The sequence below is a fragment of the Suillus discolor genome, assembly GCF_016758755.1.
Source record: "Suillus discolor strain FC423 chromosome Unknown F5147scaffold_34, whole genome shotgun sequence".
In the NCBI taxonomy this organism is placed as follows: Eukaryota; Fungi; Basidiomycota; class Agaricomycetes; order Boletales; family Suillaceae; genus Suillus; species Suillus discolor.
The window spans coordinates 252,991-277,042 of record NW_024541281.1 but is presented as its reverse complement, the minus strand read 5'-3'; the positions used below and the strand labels follow the sequence as shown (position 1 = coordinate 277,042).

The 24,052-nt window shown below is 47.6% G+C and overlaps 5 protein-coding genes across 5 annotated transcripts; 2 read left to right on the top strand and 3 right to left on the bottom strand.

Moving 5' to 3' along the window:
• Positions 1-5,666: 5,666 nt before the first annotated feature.
• On the bottom strand, positions 5,667-8,376 carry F5147DRAFT_699907 (thiamine diphosphate-binding protein). Its single transcript, XM_041437651.1, has 5 exons — positions 8,113-8,376; positions 6,649-8,053; positions 6,406-6,598; positions 6,150-6,355; positions 5,667-6,092 (listed from the first exon to the last, which is right to left on the bottom strand). Exons 1-5 carry the CDS (start codon positions 8,289-8,291, stop codon positions 6,018-6,020), a joined length of 2,058 nt encoding a protein of 685 aa, XP_041291788.1. The 5' UTR covers positions 8,292-8,376; the 3' UTR covers positions 5,667-6,017.
• A 377-nt stretch (positions 8,377-8,753) lies between these two features.
• Positions 8,754-9,784, top strand: F5147DRAFT_699904 (uncharacterized protein). The gene is made up of 7 exons (XM_041437650.1): positions 8,754-8,799; positions 8,851-9,004; positions 9,055-9,132; positions 9,183-9,285; positions 9,335-9,392; positions 9,448-9,543; positions 9,597-9,784. The coding sequence occupies exons 1-7, from the start codon at positions 8,761-8,763 to the stop codon at positions 9,753-9,755; spliced, it is 687 nt and encodes a 228-aa protein (XP_041291787.1). The 5' UTR covers positions 8,754-8,760; the 3' UTR covers positions 9,756-9,784.
• Positions 9,785-9,875: 91 nt separating this feature from the next.
• On the bottom strand, positions 9,876-13,454 carry F5147DRAFT_746191 (SIT4 phosphatase-associated protein-domain-containing protein; the record flags this gene model as incomplete). Its single annotated transcript, XM_041439822.1, has 11 exons — positions 9,876-10,184; positions 10,252-10,314; positions 10,365-10,547; positions 10,603-11,023; positions 11,073-11,254; positions 11,304-11,993; positions 12,045-12,662; positions 12,718-12,852; positions 12,909-13,110; positions 13,166-13,378; positions 13,444-13,454. 11 exons carry the CDS (start codon positions 13,452-13,454, stop codon positions 9,876-9,878), a joined length of 3,027 nt encoding a protein of 1,008 aa, XP_041291786.1.
• A 143-nt stretch (positions 13,455-13,597) lies between these two features.
• On the bottom strand, positions 13,598-15,534 carry F5147DRAFT_223706 (AP-2 complex subunit mu-domain containing protein). The gene is made up of 11 exons (XM_041428687.1): positions 15,475-15,534; positions 15,396-15,425; positions 15,299-15,333; positions 15,121-15,252; positions 14,941-15,071; positions 14,795-14,889; positions 14,614-14,743; positions 14,319-14,559; positions 14,025-14,258; positions 13,741-13,975; positions 13,598-13,685 (listed from the first exon to the last, which is right to left on the bottom strand). The coding sequence occupies exons 1-11, from the start codon at positions 15,481-15,483 to the stop codon at positions 13,680-13,682; spliced, it is 1,278 nt and encodes a 425-aa protein (XP_041291785.1). The 5' UTR covers positions 15,484-15,534; the 3' UTR covers positions 13,598-13,679.
• A 5,105-nt stretch (positions 15,535-20,639) lies between these two features.
• F5147DRAFT_637287 (carbohydrate esterase family 16 protein) lies at positions 20,640-22,297 on the top strand (the record flags this gene model as incomplete). Its single annotated transcript, XM_041432939.1, has 10 exons — positions 20,640-20,804; positions 20,859-20,895; positions 20,945-20,973; positions 21,028-21,098; positions 21,146-21,260; positions 21,317-21,334; positions 21,398-21,454; positions 21,508-21,857; positions 21,907-21,945; positions 22,001-22,297. The coding sequence occupies 10 exons, from the start codon at positions 20,640-20,642 to the stop codon at positions 22,062-22,064; spliced, it is 945 nt and encodes a 314-aa protein (XP_041291784.1). The 3' UTR covers positions 22,065-22,297.
• Positions 22,298-24,052: the final 1,755 nt, after the last annotated feature.

Genomic DNA, 24,052 nt, shown 5'->3' with positions numbered 1-24,052 from the left:
GGTCGACGTTGGATCGAATTGAGTAGTACTGGTGATTATGCGGGGCATGTCCGCACAACTATAAAAAGGTTCTTGGAAAGGTGCGCTATATGTATGGCGCGAAATGTTGTTATTCGGGTCGGATAGACTATAGCCAGATTTGTGGGCAGGGAAGGCGGGCTACTTGAAAATTAGAAGCACGGCGGGCCGTCACCGAGAAAAAAAAATTCAAGGGTCGAAAAGCGAATTGGAGGATTATATAGTAGATCCCAAGTTTAAGCCGATATATGAAGGACTTGATATCGTACAGGTTAAGGGGGAGGGATACACGGACATGATGGGAGGACAGGAGGATGTTTATATACGCAGTGACAAAGGTGAGCTGTAAATCCGGCAACCCAAGACAAACCGCGTAATCGTGCACCTTGAAATCCAGATTAGGAAATAATATCCGATTATGGGGTGATGCCATGTCAAGTCATCCGATTTGGGTCAATCTGAGATATGCGGCGATTGCGCCAAGAATTGTCCTTTTTTTCTTTATCGCCTCAAAGTAAGTCTTTATCAGGAAATGCCCTCTCGTTCCACGTTCTTGCCTCGAGTTTCTGTTAAGAATTATTATTATATTATTATGTAGATTATCGCAATCAGAATATTATACTCGAGGTTGGCACGACTTTGCTGTGCAATACCGACCAAGCCGGGCCAAATGACTCACACTGCATCCGCAAGCACCGCAGCTGACTCAAGTACTCGACTGCTGACTCAACCTTTTCCCCTTTATCCCGGCTTCTTCCGCGCATGCCGCCGGTCTATATCAGGTATATCCACGTGAACCACGTATCATATCGTCTCCATACATTGCGAGTCATCGCATGATATCACCAATCAGTTCGGTCATAATCATTCACCGACTATCGAGAGCGCCTAGTATTTCGATCTCACCGGTAGAACATTCACATTAAGCTCCCGGTTCACCATCCTACCCGAAGACAGTTTCAGGCCTCGAAAGGGGAATCGGACCGTGGCCTCAGGCCATGAGTCTCGTCTAGGCCAGTCTCTGTTCGTGCGTTGTAATATCGGCATATCTAAACCATAATTTTGTGTGGTTTGAGATGCGTCTAGTTTCATATAACAGTGATCCCCGCCGAGTTTCGCAAGGCCAAACCGCCGTCGCAGTAGACCCCATTATAGCACCTTATGCGTGTGTTCTATAGATTGCTTTGTGACCCTTTGAGCCTTATTGGCGAGCTGCCACACCGTGCCGCCGCCCTCGTGTCAACCAGCTGCCATCTTCCTGTGACAAATTACATCCAACCACATCCCGAACCCACCTATTTAGCACATCTTCTGTTCTTAGTTGACCGGACCTTTCTCTGTTTATTCATATCACAGGCTAAAATGGGCGTCAATGGCCGCATACTCCGCATTGGCCTTGGATAGACGATCTTTTGGCCAGAAATATCCCCATTCTCCCTCACGGGGTTTATCGTAAGCCTTCAATTAGCTTGTGTGGCAAATTTATCCACACACATGTACTCTACCAGCGAGTCGTATCCCAAGTTCCCTTTTTCTCTCCCAACGGTGGGCGTGGAGGGCAGAGGGCCCCACGGAACATGGGCCCAATCCAGATAACTTCAGACCAGCCAGTGACTACCCATACCCATGGAATGGAAGAGATACCCTGGTTACTTCTTTGTAGAATTGACATCACCTACGTGTACAGCTTGTAGTGCCACGCCATTACCTGGGGCCATTCCCTCGTTGTAGTCACGAAGTTCTCTCGTTTTGATCACATCATGTCATGCCGCATTAAATATGTGCCTTTGCTTTTATCCCTTTTGGCCATGAAGGGAGCGCTTATTATTGGATGGCCTTGATTTGGTCGTGTACAGCCGGCCTTGGCCAACCAGTACTGATACAGCAGGCCATATGGCCTTTGTCCTGCCATCGATGCATTGATATGGTCACAAGATGCATACACCACCAGTAAACACGTTGTATGCTTGGCACGATCTTGTATGATGCTGACTGATATCCTTTGATACCACGTATATGGCGTTTTCATCTCTTTCCCCAGGAACCGGTTATTATGCATCGTGGGTCTGGCTATTGTCCTGATCCCGTCAGAGTAGGGTAACTGATTTTGTTGTTATCTTATCTCCCTAGGAATCATGGTCAGCTGCCACTAACTACGCACACACAAAACCTTCGCTTGGTTCTTAAAGGCCGACTGAGACTTAAACGGATGTTCCAGTACACCCCTTTCCCCTCGGCTCATTTCGAACCACTCTGTTAATATGCTCCACACCCGCTTCTTCGGTTTCCCCATCCTATCCGCTTACCGCTTACCGCTTTCCAGAGTTCTAGATGGCGTCCCCCTCTCTCCGAATGGAGCTCCAAACCCCTGAAGTACAATTCAAACAAAAGTCTCCCGGTCATCAATTACCACATCTAGTCGCCGTCTCTATCTCGTGGCCCACGGTAACAAGCGAAATGGATAACAGATTCAGCGCCCTTCACGGATTTGCCTGGTGTGATTACATCGAGGTCCGGCTTGATCAACAACGATCTACATATACGTCGATGGAGTCCAGACTGTTATCGATCTGTACCTCAAGCTGCCGGAATCTGGACCGTCACCGTCGGGCTGATCGATTAGCTCCAGCCCGAGGTCATCCAATTTTCGCTACTGGTAAGCTATTATTGTGCGCAGTCATCATCGAATGACGCCGATTATCTTATAATGATCGATAACCTGACGATGACCAACGCATTACCTACGTTGGTAATCAGAACGCCTTTGTCAACTCAACATGCACATTCCTCACCAATGGGCGATTACTGATCCCACACTGATAATCTCATCTTCGAACCTCCGCGCATTATCTTTACCTCAACACGATGGATCCTCGCGGTTCTGGATTTCCAACGAGGACCGTTGACCCATATGAAACTCCATACTGAACGCTCGTCGTGTGTTAGAAGACATCTATTGGCACGTTTTATTCATATCATCCGGCCATCTCCTTGTGATAATCTCATTTTAGAGTCATTTTCAACACTCACAATGAAAGGCAAAACGTGAGATATTGGTCATTGCTGCGCCCGTCGCCTTGTGATCCACCTCTTTCATCTGACTCTTGTAATCTTCAGGCTGGGCGGTGCCGCTGTGGATTATTCGCGGTCGACGAAAGTGGCTGGGATAGCAGCACAGTGCCGCGTTGTGAATGTTGATGGAGTACTCCCAAAGATCGTGGTATTGCCCTGATTCATGTGTTTACCTGAAGTCGTATCTGAGTCCTATCGTCATTTTCCCACTATTTGATGTTTTCCGTGATCATATCCCAAGCGATGGTGCCAGACGATGCCTTCCATCAGTACGGCGACTATGCGTGGTATTCCTATCCGAGGCCGCCATATGAATGCCCCTGTACGCTAAACAGTGATTCACAAGGTCCATTGCCACAGGGATGCCCTTGAATTCATGGATCCACCAGCGTATCAATTCAAGGCCGGTATTCTCGTTTCAAGTTGGTACTCACATTCATTCGCATGCTCACCTTGCGCGCTCTTGCATTCCGGCAATGCAGATCTAATCGCTTCGTATGATATTAATACTTGCGCCGAATGCATCCGGAACCCCTTGAATCCCCGACGGGGATAATAAGAATTGGACGGGATTTATTGGCGGAATACACACAGCTCCAGTTGGCATACCGTATCGGACAGTGTGTTTGATGGGTTGTGTGTAACGTCTATGATTGATTGAACACATTTTCCTGCATCCGAGTCTGTGCACGCAGTAAGAGTCCATCGTACGTATTACCGTCCTGATCAGCAACGATCGATGAACTGATCAACCTCACTAGATTTCACCTGATGTGGCCTGACTTTTTCGCATTTGCGAAGCCTGAACCCGTGGTATGCTCGTCTGCCGATTTCCGAGTCGGGTTTCGTTCTTAAAAATGATAGGGCTCATTCATGATATCGCCACCAATAGCGAAATGGTAGCGTAACGCCGCTCATTCCTCTTGGAGTTCGAGAACGCTGAGAATGTTTCAACGCTCTTACTGTACAATTGTCGACGACGCTCCTTCCGGGACAACTCAAACAAGTTTGTCCGTAATCTTCGAATAACACCGGTCCGCATCGCCTATTCTTACTTACGTCAAGAGGTCTGCTTCTAATCCCGCTCGCTTTATCATACCGCAATTCTCGCTTCGAGGCGCTAAGAGGATCATGGAGCCAAGCCACTCGCGGGAGTCGAACGGGCGTCTACTAGCTATGCTCCCCGCTTCGAAACAAGCGCATTCCCGACATCACTCAAGGCGAGGCAATCTGTCACGGCAAAGGGGCAAACGTAAAACATCAAACTCCATCGGCGTGTTATGTAGGTTCAGCATCAGCCATTCAAGGTTTGGTGAATACTGCCGTATTATATTGACACACAAATTAGCGTTTTGCCACTTCAAGTGGCGCTTTCGAGGTTGATAAGGAACGCGTTGCCCGAGGGGTCCGAGTCTCTTGCGTGACATGCATATTATTACTTCGCAAAAAAAGGGTTCGTGCCTCAGCAATGCTTCAGGATACACATCATGGTTTGCATGCGCAATGATTCCCTGAAGGGCATCCTCAAGCATCGTATCCCCATCAGGAGATCCAGCAGTGAGTGGGAATTCCTTGCTGTGCTGCAAGGTTTACAGGAACTGATGAATCCGTCCTAGCCCAACGAATGTCAATCAAACCATAGTATTTATGCTTACTGCGGTCTTATCGCTCACAGTCTCGAGCGGAGGATCATATGACAGCTCAATTGGTTTGAGGGGCAACACAATTCGCCATTCATTTCCCACAGCTCCATAGCTCACGCCAAACGGACCCACAACGGCGTGATCTAAGGCCTTTTCCACAGGCCGGCCAGCATCTCAGTCGGAGTCAGATATCATTGGTCGAAACTAATGAGCTATGCCCGTTTTCATTCGATCCAGCTCCAGTTCCCTGAAAGCATTTCCAACGGCGCAATGCATCTGTCCGTATCATTTACTCATCCGCTGCATGAGGTTTCTGCCTGTTCATCGTCTGAGCTCGGACCCGGGCCTGTGCCTATATGTACACCTGGACCTGTGTTCCCATCTATCATGTCACACTTAGGGGTGCGTAAACACTCTCTCGACTGAATATTGTGCCTTGATCATCTCACAAGCGTCGTTGTGATTCTTGGGTAAATTCTACCAGGCATGTGAGACTCATCATCCATCGCGTATAAACTGATTATGCTTTGATGCTTCTCAGCTCAGACTCGTCGATGAATGAATCGGGACAGGGGTAACATCTTCCCAAGTACAGCGTGCTAACACGGCCTTGGCTAGCCCGAGATGAGCTCGCTGCTTGATATTGCACCCTCTTGGCTGATTCTGGCCGTATCGCGTTAGTACACGACTAGCCTTGGGCACGGGAAGAAACGAACTGCTATTTTGAATCTTGAACCTCCCCACTTGGTCTGCCCTGACCATCTCACGAACAGCGCTACCAACTCAGCAGATGAAGTCTGCCAAGCAGTCGTATCTTGACGTCCCGAGCCCCACTACGCCCATGTCCCATACTGATCGCATGCAAAACTGGATCACCGGGCACCTGCACGCACTGCTTATGAACAGATATTCCCGATCTTGTATGACAGTTACGCAGTGCTGATTTGAACCTGGCTAATAGTAGCTCCACATTCGATCTCGTCGGGAGAAGCCAAGTAATGATATAGCGCAAACGCTATTCTTGGGCGCACATGCACATGCACCAGTAACACTATTTCTGTTGTTTATTTGGAGTAACCATACAGAACCCCAACATCCCCATGGGATTCAACATCCCTTTTGCAATTTCAAAAACATCGTAGATAAATGTGGTTCGTGTCAATAAAAGATGGTCGACCCAATGAATGTTAGTACACAGTGAAAACGGTATGTTGTGAATCTGATGTGCGCGAAGAGATAGAAGTAGAATAATATGCATATAGATCAAAGATAATGAAAATTAGATCATGCGTCGGATTTTTCTTTTGGCCTCAGGAGAGGGTGGAGCACCTGCTCATGCAACGCCTTCCCCGCGGGGACCTGGTAGTAACAGTTAGTTTACCCGACCGAAAGATGAACTGGCCTCTCTAAACGCACCATCGGGTACACGTGCTCGTCGGTTTCGACCATACACTCAAGCAAAATGGGTTTCGAGCCGTCGTATTCTAGGAACTCTTTCATTTTTGCAGGAAGGTCTGCCGTAGATTCGCATCGAATCGCGTGCACGTGCATGGCTTTAGCCAGCAGAACAAAGTCGGGGTTCGTCATCCGAGTGTGCGAGTACCTGGAATCATAGAATAGATCTAGATTTCTCGTGAGAACTATCCATATATTGAAAGTGGGATCGACCAACCCTGCCATTGCAAAACCATACCCTGGAATTCGTTGTTAAGGATGAGGACTTTGACACCAATATTGTACTGTGAGGCAGTGGCGAGTTCCATAGCAGTCATGCTAAATGATGCGTCGCCATCGATGTCAATAACAGTTTTGTTAGGCGCGGCCACTTTAGCACCAACGGCAGCGGGAAGGCCAAAACCCATGGTCTGCAAAATTGTCAACGTCCGGTATCCCGTGGAAAAACGCGGTAGCTCACTCCAAGACCACCAGAAGTGACCATCGACAGAGGCGTCTTCCATCGGAAGTGTTGGGCCGCCCACATTTGATGTTGACCAACACCAGTAGTTATGATAACATCGTCCTTCTTGTGGGCCGTCTGCCGGTCCAACTCCTCAATAACTTCCTGTGGCTTGCTTCGTGCACCAGATTTTGAAGGGACGTATGTGAAGGGGTACTTCTGTTTCCACTCCCGGATGTCACCGAACCACTGTGTGCGTGGTGATGATCGGATCAAGGGGACGAGCGCAGCCATGTTGGAAACAACGTCGCCGAGGACGGGGATGGAAGCATTGACAACTTTGTTGATGTTCTTCGGCTGGATCTCAAAGTGGATGATACCTCCGCGGCCTTGCGAGGCAGCAGCCCGGGCAGCAGGTGCGAAAGTATCAACCTTGCCCGTGACACGGTCATCAAATCGTGCACCCAAAGCAATAATAACGTCTGCTTGTTGCATTGCCAAATTTGCATACGCAGATCCGTGCATGCCAAGCATATGTAAACTTCTCTCATCCGTCTCGTCATAGGCACCAAGGCCTTGCAGAGTAGTCGTTACGGGAATGTTACCCTCCTTAGCCAATTGCGCAAGTAATTTAGGTCCCAAAGGTGATGAGAGGACACCATTCCCAGCGTAAATAATAGGTCGTTGCGATTGGTTGATGAGGTTGGCAGCTTGCTGGATCAACACCATGTCGGTTAGAGAAGAGACAGGTTGCATAGGATTCGCAGGCAGGGTGTGGGAGCCTGGAGTGGTCGCTTTGTATGGCAATGGTGTGCGAAGAATCCCAGCGGTGACATCCTTGGGTAAATCGACCAACACAGGTCCAGGACGGCCAGAAGTTGCAATTTTGAATGCTTCGTTGATGCGCCTTGGCAGTTCTGCTATGTCCTTGACCATCACGTTCCACTTGGTACAGCTGCGTGAAATACCAATAACGTCGGCTTCTTGGAACGCGTCAGACCCGATAGCCGAGGTTGCTACCTGGCCGCAGAAAACAACGAGAGGCACGCCATCAGAAAGCGCGTCTTGCATTGCCGTAACGACATTGGTTGCGCCTGGACCAGAAGTCACCAGGACGACACCAGGCTTTGCTGATACGCGGGCATAACCTTCTGCCATATGCCCAGCGCCTTGCTCATGGCGAGGAAGAACGAATTCGAAATGTTTAGAGTTGTGAATGGCATCGAAGACAGGAAGAATAGCCCCGCCGGGATAACCAAAAACATGCTTCACCCCATGGCGAAGCATCATCTCGTGGAAAATCTGACCACCTGACATACCAACAAAGGAATGATCTAGAGGTGTGTTGGTATGCGACTCCAAGTCAAATGGAATATTGTTTTTCTGCGGCAGCTGCTGAAATCCAGGAACTGGGGAGGGTCGACTGCGAATAGATACTATCAGATGACTTGAGATAAGAAAAGATACATGAAAGACACGCACGCAGAAGGAACCGCAGTAGCATCTCGAATTGATGATCTACTGATCATTCTAGCATCTCTTATTCTAGCTTTTGCGTCGACAATCGAAGACGATGCGACAGTTGAGCGGGAGCGGGAGAATGAGACCTTTGCAGTAGATTTCGGTGCATTGCATACACGAAATGTAACAGGGAGCGACATGATTGTCGTTGAGTACAACGACGGGAGCAAGACAGAAAAGAGAAAGCGTTGCTTTGAAATTGCTCTGAAACAAACAATTTTCGAAGTCTTGGAGTGCTAAGAGTGACTCGACTCGGTTAGTCGGCCGAGACCTAAATCGGGCAAATCCGACCAAGCCCGATCAATCCATGACAAATCCATGTTTAACTTATTCAATCTAGTATGAATGAATTATGTACCAGCAAAGGGCAGCACAGTGTTTCTTGCGTTGTAGCGCGGAATGTTCACTGATCACAGTTGCACGAATATCGGATCTCATTCGATATGATAGGCTTCATTTGCAACAGAAGCCCACCCAATGGATAACGGAACCTTTTAAAGCTGCCAGGTCATAGTACAACGCCAATAGTGTACAAGTATAGTTGATAATTATCTCACGTGACCGCCATAACCTCCACGCGGTGTTCCGCTCGCTTATCTTGTGCTCACCATGTCTGCAGCAGCTCAGTTCGTAAGGCAGGGGAAAAAGGTGAAATTCAAACATCGTTACGCGACCAACATATTCTTATTCTGAAATAAGATCGTTGCCATTGGCAGAAACTACTCTGACCACATCAAGGAGCTCAACAATGCCAAGACGAAAGAACCTTTCTTCTTTCTCAAGCCTACGACGAGCTACCTCCCTACTGGGGGAAAGGTTGAGATTCCACGCGGCATCATAGCACACCATGAAGGTCCGCTTCGATATCATGCTCTTGTAATAGTCCTATGAATTCCAGCGCAGTTGAACTTGGCCTCGTAATCGGGAAAGGCGGTCGGGACATTTCCCAGGATGCAGCCGAGTCTCACATTGCGGGCTACGGTGAGCAAAATGCTTTGTGAATTGGCTTGAATGCTTATTAGGACACATAGCTCTGGCCGTTGACATGACCGCACGAAACATGCAGGACGAGGTGAAGAAGAAAGGTCTGCCTTGGTCTGCTGTGAAAGGCTTTGATACATTCACTCCCATTGGGTGTGTCATGAGAACATGTTATGTCGATATGTCTTGAACCTGTCATCAGGTCTTTTATCCCCAAGTCAGCCGTTTCGGATGCTCATGACCTCACACTCTCCCTGAAGGTGTGTCTCAATTATTGAATGGGAGCTTCTCTTGACGTGATTCTTTGCACGCTAGATCAATGGTGCGATCAAGCAGAATGGTACGACTGGGGACATGATTTTCCGCATCCCGCGACTTATCGAACATATCTCTTCCATCGTGACATTGGAGGTTCGTCAGGATAATCGTGTCCGCACTACTAATTTATTCACTCAAATGTACAGGAGGGTGATCTCATCCTCACCGGAACTCCTTCCGGTGTTGGTCCTGTCAATCCAGGTGACAGTATTGAATGCGTTCTTGCTGACCCGACTGGTAAAGTACTCGCCGAGCTGAATTTCACAGCAGAGTCGAGGAGTGGAGGGTATCAGTTCACGCCATAACTATCCTTTAACATACACCAAACGAGACAATGAATATAAGAAATATGTGCTGTGATATGTACACATGAACAGTAGAGCATCACCTAAGATAATGCACACAATACGCTATCAACACCGTTTTTAACTCCAGTCCTTACTTTTATCGGACTCCAGTCGACCATTCAAATCATCCAACGATATCGGATGCATTCCATTCGAGCCGTTTCCAGGGTGGCCGAACTCGTCCCCTTCTGATTCTGAACCGCTTGCCAAAGTCCAGCTCCCAGCAGTCGGGGTAAGCTCACCGTCATGGATGCTGTCGTCTGAGCCCTGGAAATCTCCAAAGTCAAAGGAGTCATCAGATGAGAAAGACGATGAAATCGAGGACGAAAAATTGAAGTGATCTGGGGAGGTTGCTGCTGCATCGGAAAATGGGCCGAAACCATCGTCCTAGAATGAATCTGTCAATAGAGCTCAACGAGAGAGAAGTAGAATTATTCACGTCCTCATATTTGACCCCGAAAGGATCATCAGCAAGCGCCTCCCTCAAAGCGCCGCAGGGGCCAGGATTGAATGCATCCTGGGGGGCCGAATTACTTCAGGGAAACGACACGGTGGGGATGTACCTACGTCAAAACCATTTGAAGAAATTTCTTGTTGGTTTCCAGTATTTCTCCGAAGGGGTGGTCTGCCTAAATCAAATGTCGATTGAGCCAACCATCCGCCGTCTTCATCTTCGTCTTCATCCGAAGCATCAGATGATGAGTGAAACTGTTCCCTCGAATGCATCTCTTGAGCCAAGTAGCGAGCAAACTGGACAAATGCAAATGTGAACAAATACTCAGTTTCCAAATAAAATAGGACATACTTGTGGAGGTCCAGCGCTATGGTCGTCGTCCTCGTCGTCCATCGGCGCAGGACCAAAGTCAGCAGTCGTTGCTCTTGATGGTCTTGTGGTCACAGATCTCCTAAATTCACCAGTAGTTCCAGGACCTGTAGTCGCAGCTGCACTCAACGATGAGCCACTATCTTCCTCGTCAACCGTCCATCTACCACCAGCACGTGAATTTGAGGTAACGGTAGGCCTCCCTCCGCCAAGGAGGCTGGTATCCCGTTTCTTGGTCTCATTGAAACGACCCGTCACGTACTCCTGCCAAGCAGGCTGTGGTGCATACTGTTCAATGATTAACCGGAGGTTGGGTGGATAATGCTCAAGAGCTCCAATAACATCCTCCGCCACTTGCGTCAGATGGCCCATGTACCCAAGCCGAACACCTTTTGCTTTTGAGCTGAAGGAATATAATTGAGATCATGCAACGGTGAGATGAAGTGTGGTACCTTTCTGCATCATTTCGCTTTTGACCATCGATGATGCGCTGCATGATGTGTGCATCTCGGAAGAGAGAGATCGACAATTCTTTGTTCAGTCCTCCATCAGTCCTGCCTGTGAGGATTTGATGGATGAAATCATAAACGGTATTGTGCAAAAAGTTATTCCAAGGAAATTCGAAGAAGAGGTCCTGATCAGACGTGTGAGTGCAGTACCAGTACGGAAAAATGGCAGCTCACCAATAAGGTGCTCAAAACGTTGGCCTCCAAGAAGCGCATTTTTGTTTTCTCCCCTATCGAGAGACCTGGCACGGTATCAGTGCTAACCACCCGCTTGGAGCTTCTGCGCGAACGTATGGAGGGAGATTTTGCGGTGCTATCACTACTACTAGACATGCTGGAAGTCCGTTTTGCAGTACCTTGAGCCGCAATCTCGGCAGGTGGAGGTAATGACGCTGCATTGAGCGAGGAAGGGACGATTATTGGAGGTTCCTGTGGCTGAAGATCTTCTGACGGTGAATGTTGCAGCTTCGGAGGATCATCCATCATAATCTCCTCCAGGACATCGTCATCCGAGCTGCCAGGTTCATCATCGCTCATGTCTTCATCCGAATCTAATAGCGAGGAACCTCGTGATCGGTTGGTGACAGGCAATTCCAATGCGGGCTCCACGTCGTCATGGTTATCGTCCATTGTGTCCTGGTCTCTTTCATCTCCGGAACCAATTGCAATTACACGAGCAAGATGCTCCAGAGATGATAGCCCGCCTTGTAATCGACCTTGCTTGTCATAAAGATCGCTATACTCCCCGGGACGGTTTAATATGGCCATATTGGAGCAATGCAGGAGTTCAGCATACAACTCGCATATCCGAAATCGCTCGAAGGTGAGGGGCATGATCACACCTACAGTTGTGGGTATGGGACCTTGCTAAGGGGGAAAGGTTATATCGAGAATTCGAGTGATAACCGACAGACTCACCAAAGATCGTGGTCGACGAAGATATTTCTCGAAGGTCGCGAGTCGTTCGCCCATAATATCTAGCAAAGGGCCCAGGTGAACCACGCCCATTCTGTCCGACATCTCCTTCATGGACTCCTCAAGCTTCGCGCGCCCGTTTTCAGCCCCTGCCAGCTGTTGTTGAATATGAATTAGCCGATTTCGCAGGGTATGAAAGAGGTATGGTTCGAAATAATCTGAATTGTTTTTCCGAATAAGTTCAATGACCACAGATATCGAGTGGACAACAGAAGAAAGGGAGGTGTCGAGATTTGGGAGCTCTGGGGTGGAGGAACTACAATGATCAGTAGAATCATCATCATGGATCGCTTTCTGGCCTTCAGCTTCGGCTAATGGACTGAAATCGCTTAATATGTAATCGGTTAATGTTGAAACGCTCTCGGGCCGCGCCAGCTCCCTGGAGAAAAGATTTGAAGCAACTCCATTCTGCAGACCATCCGTAAGTCCCGGTGCAGGTGACGCAGTAGCCATGGAAAGTATCCCCTTGATCAATTCTGAAACCACTGTGTGCATGTCGCTGGTGTGCGCCGGGGAAAGCAGCTCAACCAATCTGCCCATGAGGTTCTCCGACGAAAGCCACTGAATTGCGATACTGGGTAAGCTGCCACGCAGAATGCTGCATATAAGAGCATACTTCAAGAACCCCTGCACCACCTGGGACTTCGTCCAGCTGAATGATGCGGACAATAAGGTCAACTACAGATGGCGTCTCGACGTGTCGCAAGAGGCGCTCCACAACAAATGGTTGGGATTGGATGAAGGCGAGCATCTGAGCACATAGCTCTGGGTTTGTCAGAGGACGGCGGTGAAAAGATAGGTATTCACCTCCGCCGGCTTCTTGGTGAGAAAGACAGCATTAATCTTGGCAAAGTGAGAAGCCATGACCATCTCTGTCTTCATCTCTTCAGGCGACTTGTCCAGAACCGTTTCCCAGAACGGTGTCAGCAGCTGGTCTGACGAATTGACGCAGGTTTCCACTATCGACCATATTTCACTGCAGAGAACTTCTGTAGCGACATACGGATACCTAGAATTGATTAGTGGCAATGCCCATGAGGCAGAGTACCGGAGATAAGGCTTACTTGAACCGTCCTCGTTCCTCTTCGCCTGGAATCTGACCAGTCACATACCCCAGAAGTCTTTTCAGGACGTCTACACGCTGAAAGTAGTCGATGAGCCGCGTGTTCTGTGACTTGCATTCCTGTAGTAGATCGTCTTCGTCTAGAATTGCCTCTAATGAAACATCATCCTTGTCCAGTAGACTGTCGATGGAGGATGTGTTGTGAAATCCGAATCTACTCAAGAATAGAGTTCACAATGTATTTAAACCCCACAATATGTGGAAAGGGAAAAAATTTACCTCCAGAACATGGAAGCGGAACGATGTTGTTGAAACTGAGGAATAGAGCTGAGGTGAGCGTAGACTGTCGGGGCCTGTGTATAGTTGTTACTAAGATTGGTACTCCAAACACAAGTCCCGACAACATGTAGTTAAAATTTCAGAAGGGACCCAAAGTCCATCAGTTGGTATGTGATTAACACGATTGTCCAAGGTTGTAGTATATAAGTCAACAAATGTAAGGGATAATGATCGCATCAAAACTTCACCAGTTGTCAGCACGCGATCTGTCATGAATCGGATAGCTTAACCACTTACCCGAATCTGATAACTCCCGCTCGCTTTGGTGAGGTAGCGCACCCACTTGATGCTGTGATAATTGCTTTTCTCAAAGACTTTGAGAAACCGAACGATCAGACCAGATGCGGTGAGCATCAAAACTTCAAAGTCAACGTCAATAGGTGGCCGAGCCCAAACTTGCCGAGTGGTAGTGCTAGTAAGACCAGCAGTCGCGTTGAAGGTGCACTCCTGTCCACCCTGAATTCGCGGAATCCTAGACGCAATATAAGCAGAAGTCATCTCAAGTGGACCAGGTGACATACTTCCACACAACCACGTTTTCGGCAGGTACATACTTAGCCTTGCCATTTGCAACTTTGCAGTCCACGCCGGTCGTGTTCAATGGTGTCGGTATCCGTAAAACCACGTTGGTGGCAGACAACTTGTTCCCAAAACTGGCTTTCACGGAAATGTTGTACGATACTTGTGTGGTTCCAATCTCATTTACCGTAGGGATCACTCGCAAAGGCAACTTAACATTTGACGTCGAGCGGTACCTGTATAACGTTTTTTTTCAGTGGTTGGTTGTGAAACTGAGAAGTATAGAAATGACTCGCCTCATCAGCTCAAATTCGCCATCGGGAGGAACAAAGCTTATCGTGCGGGTTGAGTCGAATTCATTAAGCCGGACACACTGATGGAAATGACAGTCATCCAGCTCTACTGCGTCGCTTGCACCGCCTTGGCTGTTCTTATCGATGACGAGCTTGTCATTGAGACCGAATTTACATTCTGGCGTCCCAGACAGATACGCGCGCATTTGGATATGCCCATCCACATCGGCACGAAGGACAGTCCCTAGAGAACAATCATGAACATTGCGCACGATGCATAAGAGGAAGTCATCATCACCTTTTGCACTCATGCTTAGATTGACAGTCTCCACCACGTCTACAAACGCTTCATTCTTCTTGTACTTCACATCCCCACGTCGCCAACTTGTCGCTCCTGTAGCTTGTGTAGTGATTTTTGAGGACTCCTCCTAAAGTCCCATCAGCTGAATGTCGATCAACCAGCAAAGGAAAATGCAAACAGCTGCTATAGCGGAAGATATTACGCTTTCTGTGGTGATATAAGATTTGAGGGTGTCGATCTCGCTGTTCTGAGGGTATCCGTAGTCACTGATTTCTGTAGAGCATCATTGGTGAAGCACCATCCAGACAAATAAAACCACCTTACCATCAATTAATTCATATATTAACACGAAGTTGTTCTTGACTGATTCCTCGTCTACTTTTCCAAAATATGATTTGGCGATACTAATGAAACGGTAGCAAAATTCAAAGACGAGGGCGGCGTTTGCGTTTGTCCTGAGCTGATGATTAGCGCAATAAAGATAGCTAGAGGTATTGGACACACTTTGTCACGCAGACAACGTAGAGGTTGTTCACCCGCACATGAAAGAAACTGGTCGAGCCCAACGTTATGATGGGAGATCGTACATCACTGTTAGATACTACTTGTATCCGGAATACGTCTGCGATGGATCGCCTATAATGTATAAGACGAGTACGGCGTGAATAGAAAATGATCCCACTTGAAGTCTGTCCGATACAGTCTGGATATGAGAACCTTGGCGCCACGAATTCCGAGTCGTTAGAAAGAGAAGGCAATGATAAGACAACCAAGCGCACCTCTCCCTTCTGATTGAATATGAAGAATGCCTAGACGTAACGCTTAGCACTGTCGATGCAAGTGTTGAAAACGACTAACAGAAATCATGAATATGTGACCAGGTCCGACTGTTTGCTGAATGGTTTGCGGAAGTATGTAATGACTACGGAAGGAAATCTCACGTCCATCCGATGACCAAAAAGGAAAACCCCTTTTATCGTTATAAGGACATTGTTCAACGTTCAATTTCCTTTCATAAGTTATAAGCATACAGTACATATGATACAAAATAAATCTTGTCAATTGATGCAGCGAATCAAGGTATGAATGAAAACACGTCAAACGTTCTGCTCTTGGAGATGCATACACACAATTGCAATATCTAGTGTCTTGACATCCATCATGTCTCGAATAGCAACCATGTCCTTTACCCATATGATGATACTGCGCTCCAAAGCAATTCTTTTATAATTCCTACCACGCTGCCGTGCTTGCAGGACTGCACCAAAAGGCTGTCCAAAGCGAACACTCAACCTCAGAGCTCGCAAACGAGACTCTCAGGCTGAATCAACAACTGATGCTCTCCAAAAGGCCCACTAGCGATGGGAACTCGGGGTTTCAAAAATTCCCAGGCTATCTGTATTGTCTGCGAAGTCATGCAACCCAAGGTCATAATGATTCAATGGGATGGACGAGTATTTGATCACCTGATCTTCAGCGGCGATGAACAGGTCTTGAAGCTCTGCCGCCGAGCCTCTGCTGCCTTGACATCATCAGTGAAATGTGATGCAAGGAAGAGATACAGTTTGTGATCGTCGAAACAAGGAGCACTGATCCTGTCAAGCTGTGTGTACAGCCTTAAAGCACGCTCCACAACTGCGGCATTTCGCACAAGAATATGAAAATCTGCATCTCATCTTCAGATAGAGATGGTGCTGTGCATGGGAGAGCTTCGTACGAGGTAATATCGGCTGGCAGAACAGCTATTAAACTTGGATGATCTTCCGACCCAATCCAGGGTGGTTATATCGCCAAACTGAGCTATAATTTCCTGCGAGAACCACCTGAGAGCATTTTGCTCCTCATAGATGGCAGGTAGGTGGACATCAAAGATGCCAAGTAATGAGCATGCAATGTTCTCCTGCCACATCATGGTGACACGCGTCAACGCCCATTGCAGTTTCTCTGACGCACCTGCCATGCACAGACGTGTGCGACAACCTCCGCATTCATGCCTGTCGATTTTTTCAACTCCAGCATCATAGTGGCAGACTTCTTGTGGTTGGGAGAGTAGTCATCGAGATATATTGGTAGAAGAGAGGAGCCAGAAATCCCTGAACAGTCCATCCTCACGTGTTCTACACGCGGTTTGCGGATGCGCCCGACTTTCGGCAAGAAGATGTGATCGTAAGAGCTGAATAGCGATACTAGGCAAACATGGAGTTGACCGATCGTTTGAGCTCAACGTTGTTATTCTGGTCGATGCAACAAGTATCGCTCCACACTCAGCCGATACCCAGATTCCAGGAAAATTCCAGAATGACTGGAACTTGATCATAATTCCAGATTATACATGGCTTTGTCCTGGATGACATACAGCAGCAGCTCCTTGTTTTCTGCCTATTCGATAACACAACCTAGCTGAAGTATTTTTCCACCATTTCTATATCGATGGGCTCCATCTGAAGGGGCGCATGCGCCATCGATGATGTTAAGATCTCCATTGTACTCTGTGCTTTCCAACGTGTTGATCTGTGTATCTCGATTGCGTAAATGCCCAGTAGAGGTGTTGAATAGATGAAGTGGGGCGTTTTCCAGGCGAGCATGAACGATTCGTCGAATGTCATCTTCCACTCTGACATAATGGCTGACGCAGATCTGGAAAATGAGTTAATTATCTTCATGTTGTCGCACGAGTCATCCGGGGCTTACTTTGTATTCCTACGTCGAGAGCATGGTTCAATTTGGAGAGCAGTAACTATCAACCCGATTGCTAGAACAAGTGAGTCACTATGATGAATATCATCCAAGCGCGTGTTTAATTTGCTAGTGTGTTTTGCGCTTCACAGTTCAGACAGTCTTGTCGTCCGATGTAGTGGCGATGAATTCGAAGGCTCGGAGCCATTGAAAGAGACGACGAGCGAGAGGATTCAGACGCATGAATCGGTGGTGCACATATGCTGCCCAATCTGGTTTCCGTTAGACTGTCATTGGTCGCAGGACGGAAGTATCCAACGTGGAGATGATTCTGACCAAGTTCTTCAAGTCAGGTGTCGTACCTACCCCAATCTGAGGGCCTTCAATAACAACCTCTTGTACAAGGATATTAAACTGGATAGCATCAACAATTTGATATGCCCCATTCGTTGCAGTACACTAGGTTGACATGCTCGTGATGTGACACCATGGGAACGAAGTACTAGTCAGATAATAAGCAATGTCTTTTGTGAGCAACATCAAATTACATACGTATCTTCAAATGCTTTGTATGTGGGTGATATCTTCACCAGTGAAAAAATTCGGAAGGGAAAGGCCACTTAGTCGGTGCGCGGAGCAGCAGGACTTATCGGTCGAGTTTGTGAAAGACACGGGAAGCACCTTGTAAGAACAGCAAAGCAGCCAATGTCTGGAACATGTTCAATGTCCAACGGAGACGGGTGGTTAGTTGTAGCAGAAGCGTTGGCACTTCCAGTCTGCAACGTTGCTGGCGCAGTTTCATTGACCACATTGGATGTCTTCGCTGGTGGCGTGGTGCTGCTTGAGCCACCGGCGAGGGCTTGCCGGCGAGGAGGACGTTGTAGCTGCAACAACTTATGCCTTTTCCCACTGTGGGCATTAGCGGTGCGCTGCAAGACAATATCAACGTCACTAGATGGATGTCAAAAAATCAGCAAAGCTTACGTATTTGCCTCGTGTTGCAAAGACGTCTACAAGGGAAACCCCATGTGGGCGAGGAGTTTGGTCCTGGGAAGCGGAGGAGCGAGAAAAAATACGACCTATCATGTTTTTGATCTTGGAGCCTTTAGCGTTACGCGTAGTGCTGACACGATTGTTGCGTCCAGGTGGAGAATGTGGATCAAACTGTCAAAGGATGGTGAAACATGCATGACATCTACTGTATCATATGAACCATTGAACTTGCATCATCGAAAAATCTACTAGTCGGTATTGGTGCGCGTTTTGGGCGAGGCAGTGGGTCTGGGATGGTTGTCTGCAGGACTCAAATCAGGGATTATACAAAAACAACGAGCGTGAAAGCGTACCTTGAGAATTTTATCAGTGGACTATATGACAAGTCAGCGGGCATGAAGCATGATATAACGAGAAGGTTTGCTCACCTGTTGCAGCTCCTTCTCTGACTCGCTCAAAGGAACTGTCCATGTACGAACATGTCTGTCGTAACAGCCAGCGATGAGCTGACTATCCTGGGAGAATGTCATACACCGGACTGTGTCAGGGTGCTCGAGTGGCTCGCCGATGGGTTCAAATGTGGTCAGGTCAAAGAAGCGCATCGTCTTGTCGTATGATGTGGTGGCTAATGTGATGCCATTGGGAGCAATAGCTAGCGATGAAAAGGTTTGGGTAGTATGTGCGTCAAACTGTTTGATGATGTCTCCGGTGGTAGCATCTGATATTCGGATTTCTTTCCAATTTCCACTGACGAGACGGAGACCATCTGAAGTGAATGCGACTTGCCATGCCCGCTGTTCTATTTTCAGCAACTCTTCTCCGCTTGCTGATTTCCAAATGATAATGTGCTTCTTTGTGCCTGCTGCTAGTTTCGTCCCATCCGGGGAGTACGACACCGAGTATGCCAGATCGCCCACTTTGAGCGGTCCGAGGACTATTTTTCCTGTCTCCCTCTTCCACACGCATACCGTTTTGTCCTGTGATGCACTTGCAAATGTCTTGTTGTCTGGTGCAAATATGACCCCCCGAACCACATTCTCATGGCCCTTGAACGAGATGGGCACTCTTTTGAGCTCTCTCTTGTTTGTCACTACTTCCCAGACCAGAATGCTTCCATTCCATCCTCCACTCGCTATCCAACGTCCATCAGGGGACGCCGAGACCGCGCAGACTTTGTCATCGTGTCCCAACAAGGGCTTTCCCACTTGTTTCCCCGTGTCTAAATCCCACAACCGAAGACTTTTGTCGGCCGAGCCAGTGACGAGGAGACGGGTACCGAGGATGAAAGCTACTTCGTACACAGCTTCCTCATGACCCTTGAGTGTCAGTTCAACAGGATCGGCGCGCGCTTTTGTGGATACTTTGTGGGTGGTGACCGCCATTCAATCTTGTTCCGTGTCTCGGTTAGCAGAAATACTGAGGGAGCAGCAATCACTTACATGCCAGTACGTTATAGTGAGTAGTCGTTAAGCTGTAAGATACTGACTATCCCTGATGTCAGCTTTTCTGTAGACACGTGGTGTCCAGCATACGGATCATCTTCAGCGCTTCTTCCAGGAACTTTCTTCAGTAGGCGCCGTAGGCGCCTGTTGTAACTACTACAATTTCCCGAGTCAGTCGACCCAAGATCTCTTCTTACATTTATGTTGTACTAATAAGTGATAACATAAATGAATCGCTTGATATTGGTTGGCTGTGGTAATAGCACCTCCGAGTCAGGCTAAGAGAGAACGAGATCATCGGTCGCCCTTCCACAGTAGGACGTGCGGTTTTTGCTATATGATTAAGTGCCCCCGACATCTCGCATTGATCACATACCATCACGCACCACAGTCAATTCTGTAACCTGAACCCATCTACCATTCTTCCTCGTAACGCACTCTACTTTGCCACAAAAGAACTCGGAACGATCGTGTTACTGCTGTGTGCTCATTTACCTGCCTGACAACCAACTGCCAATCCATGTGTGCTTATTGCGCACAGTCAACGTGACTTTTGCTGTGGCCTTCACGCGTGATCCACGTAGATCTCGTGACAAAGCACGCACCACTCGATGAACTGGTATCGTCTAATGAATCAACATAATTAATTTCCTATCCCCCAGGCAATATAGTTTTGCTCGGGGAAACACTGGATTTGAACCCGTTTTTGCCCGGAAGAGGTCATTCCTTTATCCGAACCTCATGAATAGGGTCAAGTGTCATTTCCATGCGGTATGTAGTCCGAAGTGCGGACTATTCTCAGGTTACGGACTGCAGTCCTTACCCAGGGTTTCTGCAGCATGGTTATATAAAAGATGATGACGGCCGTGCGTTCAATCCACCCATTTTATCCATTCCAGCGTTTCTCTGGAGATGGTGCGCAACCTAGTCGTCGCCAGTATTGGTTTACTCTGTTCAAGCTCTTTCGCGTCAGCCCTTTCGTGGAACGCGACTGAATACATGTTTGTATTTGGAGACTCGTACAGCACTGATGGATATAACATCTCTGCTGGTATCAACTCACCAGTCCCAGGATATGTAAGCATTTGGCCTGTGTTTTGACTGTTTCTTGGACCGACCTCATATCATCAGACTTCGTCAGATGGTCAGAACTGGGTTCAATTTTTGAGTAAGTAACAAGAGAAAGGAGCACTACTCTGTATCTTACACCGCAATAGCCGGTACATACAACCAAAAGGTCGTGAAGGTGATAGTAGTATAATGCACTTATCTGGCTGGTATACTGATATATGAAGTCCAGACCTTCGACTTAGCGTACAGTGGTGCAACAATCGATGCAGCCCTTGTTCCACCTTATCGACCCACTATGCTGTATGTATAGTCCTTCTATTCGGTCGTTGTCTGAATGATATTTGCAGCTCTGTGGTTGATCAGGTGGCTCAATTCAACAAGTACCTAGCATCCAAGCCTGCTGGCGCTGCATGGGACAGCACAAACAGTCTGTTCGCTGTGTGGATTGGTATAAATGATATTGTAAGTATATTCCGCACAATCCCGTGAATTTCGAATAATTAAACTTACATATCCAGGGAAACTCTGAAAGCTGGGTGGGTTATTCTCATTGTACTCGGGATGGGAATAGTATTTGTCACTGATCGCTTTATACCCAGACTAATATCACTCAAGTTAAATTCTATGGAACTCTCATGGACCGTCTGTTTTCCCAGGTAAGGAGGTTGTACCAGGAGCGTTCGATATGCTATTGACATTATTAAATCAGGTTGAAGATCTATACTCAAAGGGCGCTCGATCGTTCTTGTTCCTCACTGTTCCACCTGTGAATCGCGCACCCCTCTACATCCAGCAGGGTCCAAAGGCTGCAGCGAAAATGGGCACTAACGTTGCTGAGTACAATACGCAACTCACGCAATCCGTACGAACCTTCAAATCCAAGCACTCAGACCTTGACACCGTTACTGTGATGGACACTCAGCCCATCTTCAACGTACTTCTTGACAACTGGCAGACTTTCGGTTTCGTGAACGTCACTGGTTACTGCGAAGCTTACGAAAATGGCACTCCCACTACCACTTACCAGGTTAAGGGTTGTGCACCTGTGTTGAACTACTTGTAAGTCAATTCGAAAGTCCTAGCCGATTCTAATAGTGTTGTTTTGTAGCTGGCTTAATGCTCTGCACCCACTGTTCACTGTTCACAAGTACGCTCCTGATGTTGAATATTTGATTGTTCCTGATGATACTATTTCTATCTAGCATTTTAGCAAAGGCGATCTCCACTGCCCTTAGTGGTTATCCTGCCACGCAGATCGCCACCTAAACCTGAAGCTCCGTTACCACTTTTATACAACATTCGATTGAGCCTTAGGGTGTGTGATCTCGGCTATGCTCAAAACAGTCAAGAGTTAGCGGAATTTGTAAATGACCCAAGTTCACTGTCAACTGGAGCGAAGACGTGAGCTAGCCAATTTTGAAGTCGTGCGTCCGCATGGTGGTCAATGAGAATCTAGCAGAATTATCTGGCTTGAAGAGTTGCGAAAGACATAATCGAGCATGTGGCAAAGATGGCCAGTCCATTCAGGCAGAAGACGACTTCGAGAACAGGGAGCTGGTTCCACAGCCGAATAGATAGACCTAGATGAGCAACGCGTGAAAACTTAAATCTGATAGTGCCAGACATGGTCATATTGGAGACCCACTGGTTGAGAATTGGCCATCATTAAGGGAGGCTTTGAGAAAAAAGACCACGTGTCTGGCGAGGATTTAGGGACAGTAAGATGTTGACTTGACCACCACCCAGCATAGCGCATGTAAGTGTCTGCTCCCCATTCAACGCTCCTGCTGACTGAGACACTAGACAAGATTGAATGGCGATCACCACTACTCGGACTGACGCTCAAGGGTCACAGAGAATTGATGAACGAGCTTTCATCCTCGATACCCGTGTCCTCTTCAACTAGCTCGGTCGACAGGCGTCTCCAGGTGTGGGATCTGGACAAGTTGGAAATAAGTGGGGCCCTTGTTGGGTCACAATGACACTGTCTAAACGGTTGCGGTGTCCTCATAAGGCCTAAGGGTGTTGGGTTGTTGTGAGTGGAGGAGGGAATGGAAAAATCCTAATCTGGAAAGTTCAAGAGTCTGTCCCGTGTAAGGACCATGAGGGTGTGGTTCGGGATGTTGTGTTTGTACCAGACAGCGAGACATCCGCACGTGCACCATGGGACGCAACAGTATGCGTACGGAGGAGAGAGATGAGAAAAATCCAGTCCTTGGGCCACTCAGAGTCACTGGCAGCTGGGAAAATATGGTGTTGTACACCCTCGATGGGGTGGGATTAGCAGCAGGAACAGAGAAGTACACCATGACCATGGCATCATTTGGAATACAGAGACCGGAGAAAAATTGTCGAAAATAAAGGAACGGGCATGGTGAGTCGTATTCAGATCTACATCAGTGAAAACCTCAAAATATATGAATCTCAGATGGCCTACCACCGGAAACTCATCATCAAAGCAGTCTGATGCACACAGCTTCTACCCACTACCCATTGCGAGGTATGGGTTAGTATTAGTCACTGAATAATATCAGCAGAGGCCGTCCGGCTTACTATGATAAAACAATCGGCTTCATCCAGAAAGCTAAGGATGCCGTGGGAAGGGAGGCCCTCATCAGAGGCAACCGGCCTTAGCTAGTGTTGTTGGCAGAATGCTGCCATTCTGCCAGTGGCAATTGCCAAGCGGCAATTGCCGGCAGTAGGTCAAGGGTGGTTGGCAGAAGTCGGCAGAAATACGATGACCTAGTATTTGTTCCTACTAACAAACAATAAAAATTTGACATGTTGCCTAGAAGACCAAGGGCATTCTGTCCAAAAACTTGTGTCCGACCAATTTGTTAGTAGTTACTGGGGAAAAAGTCAAAAATTGGTCAAAAAAAACTCAAATCACTACTTTTTCACATGCAACTGCTGCTAGCTCAGCATGATAGCATCCATTTATTAATGCCATGACAAACATCTAATTGACATGATACCTTTGATCATGCTCATGCAGTGGCTACCTCACTACAAAAAAGGCAATCAAGGCCTCTATCCCCACCTATTGCTTCTGCAACTTCCCGGAGAGTTGACTCAAAGGAGGAGGTTGACCAACCGTGAGAAAATGATGGGGCAGGCCAACTGGCTTTGTTGAAGAGATCAATGTACTCAATCGAAGCTCAGAGTTCATCAGGGTATGATATTGATGCACTTTTGTCTCATCAGGTATATAGCCTTAGTGTAGTAGTCGAAACCATGTTTGCCATAGTACAAAC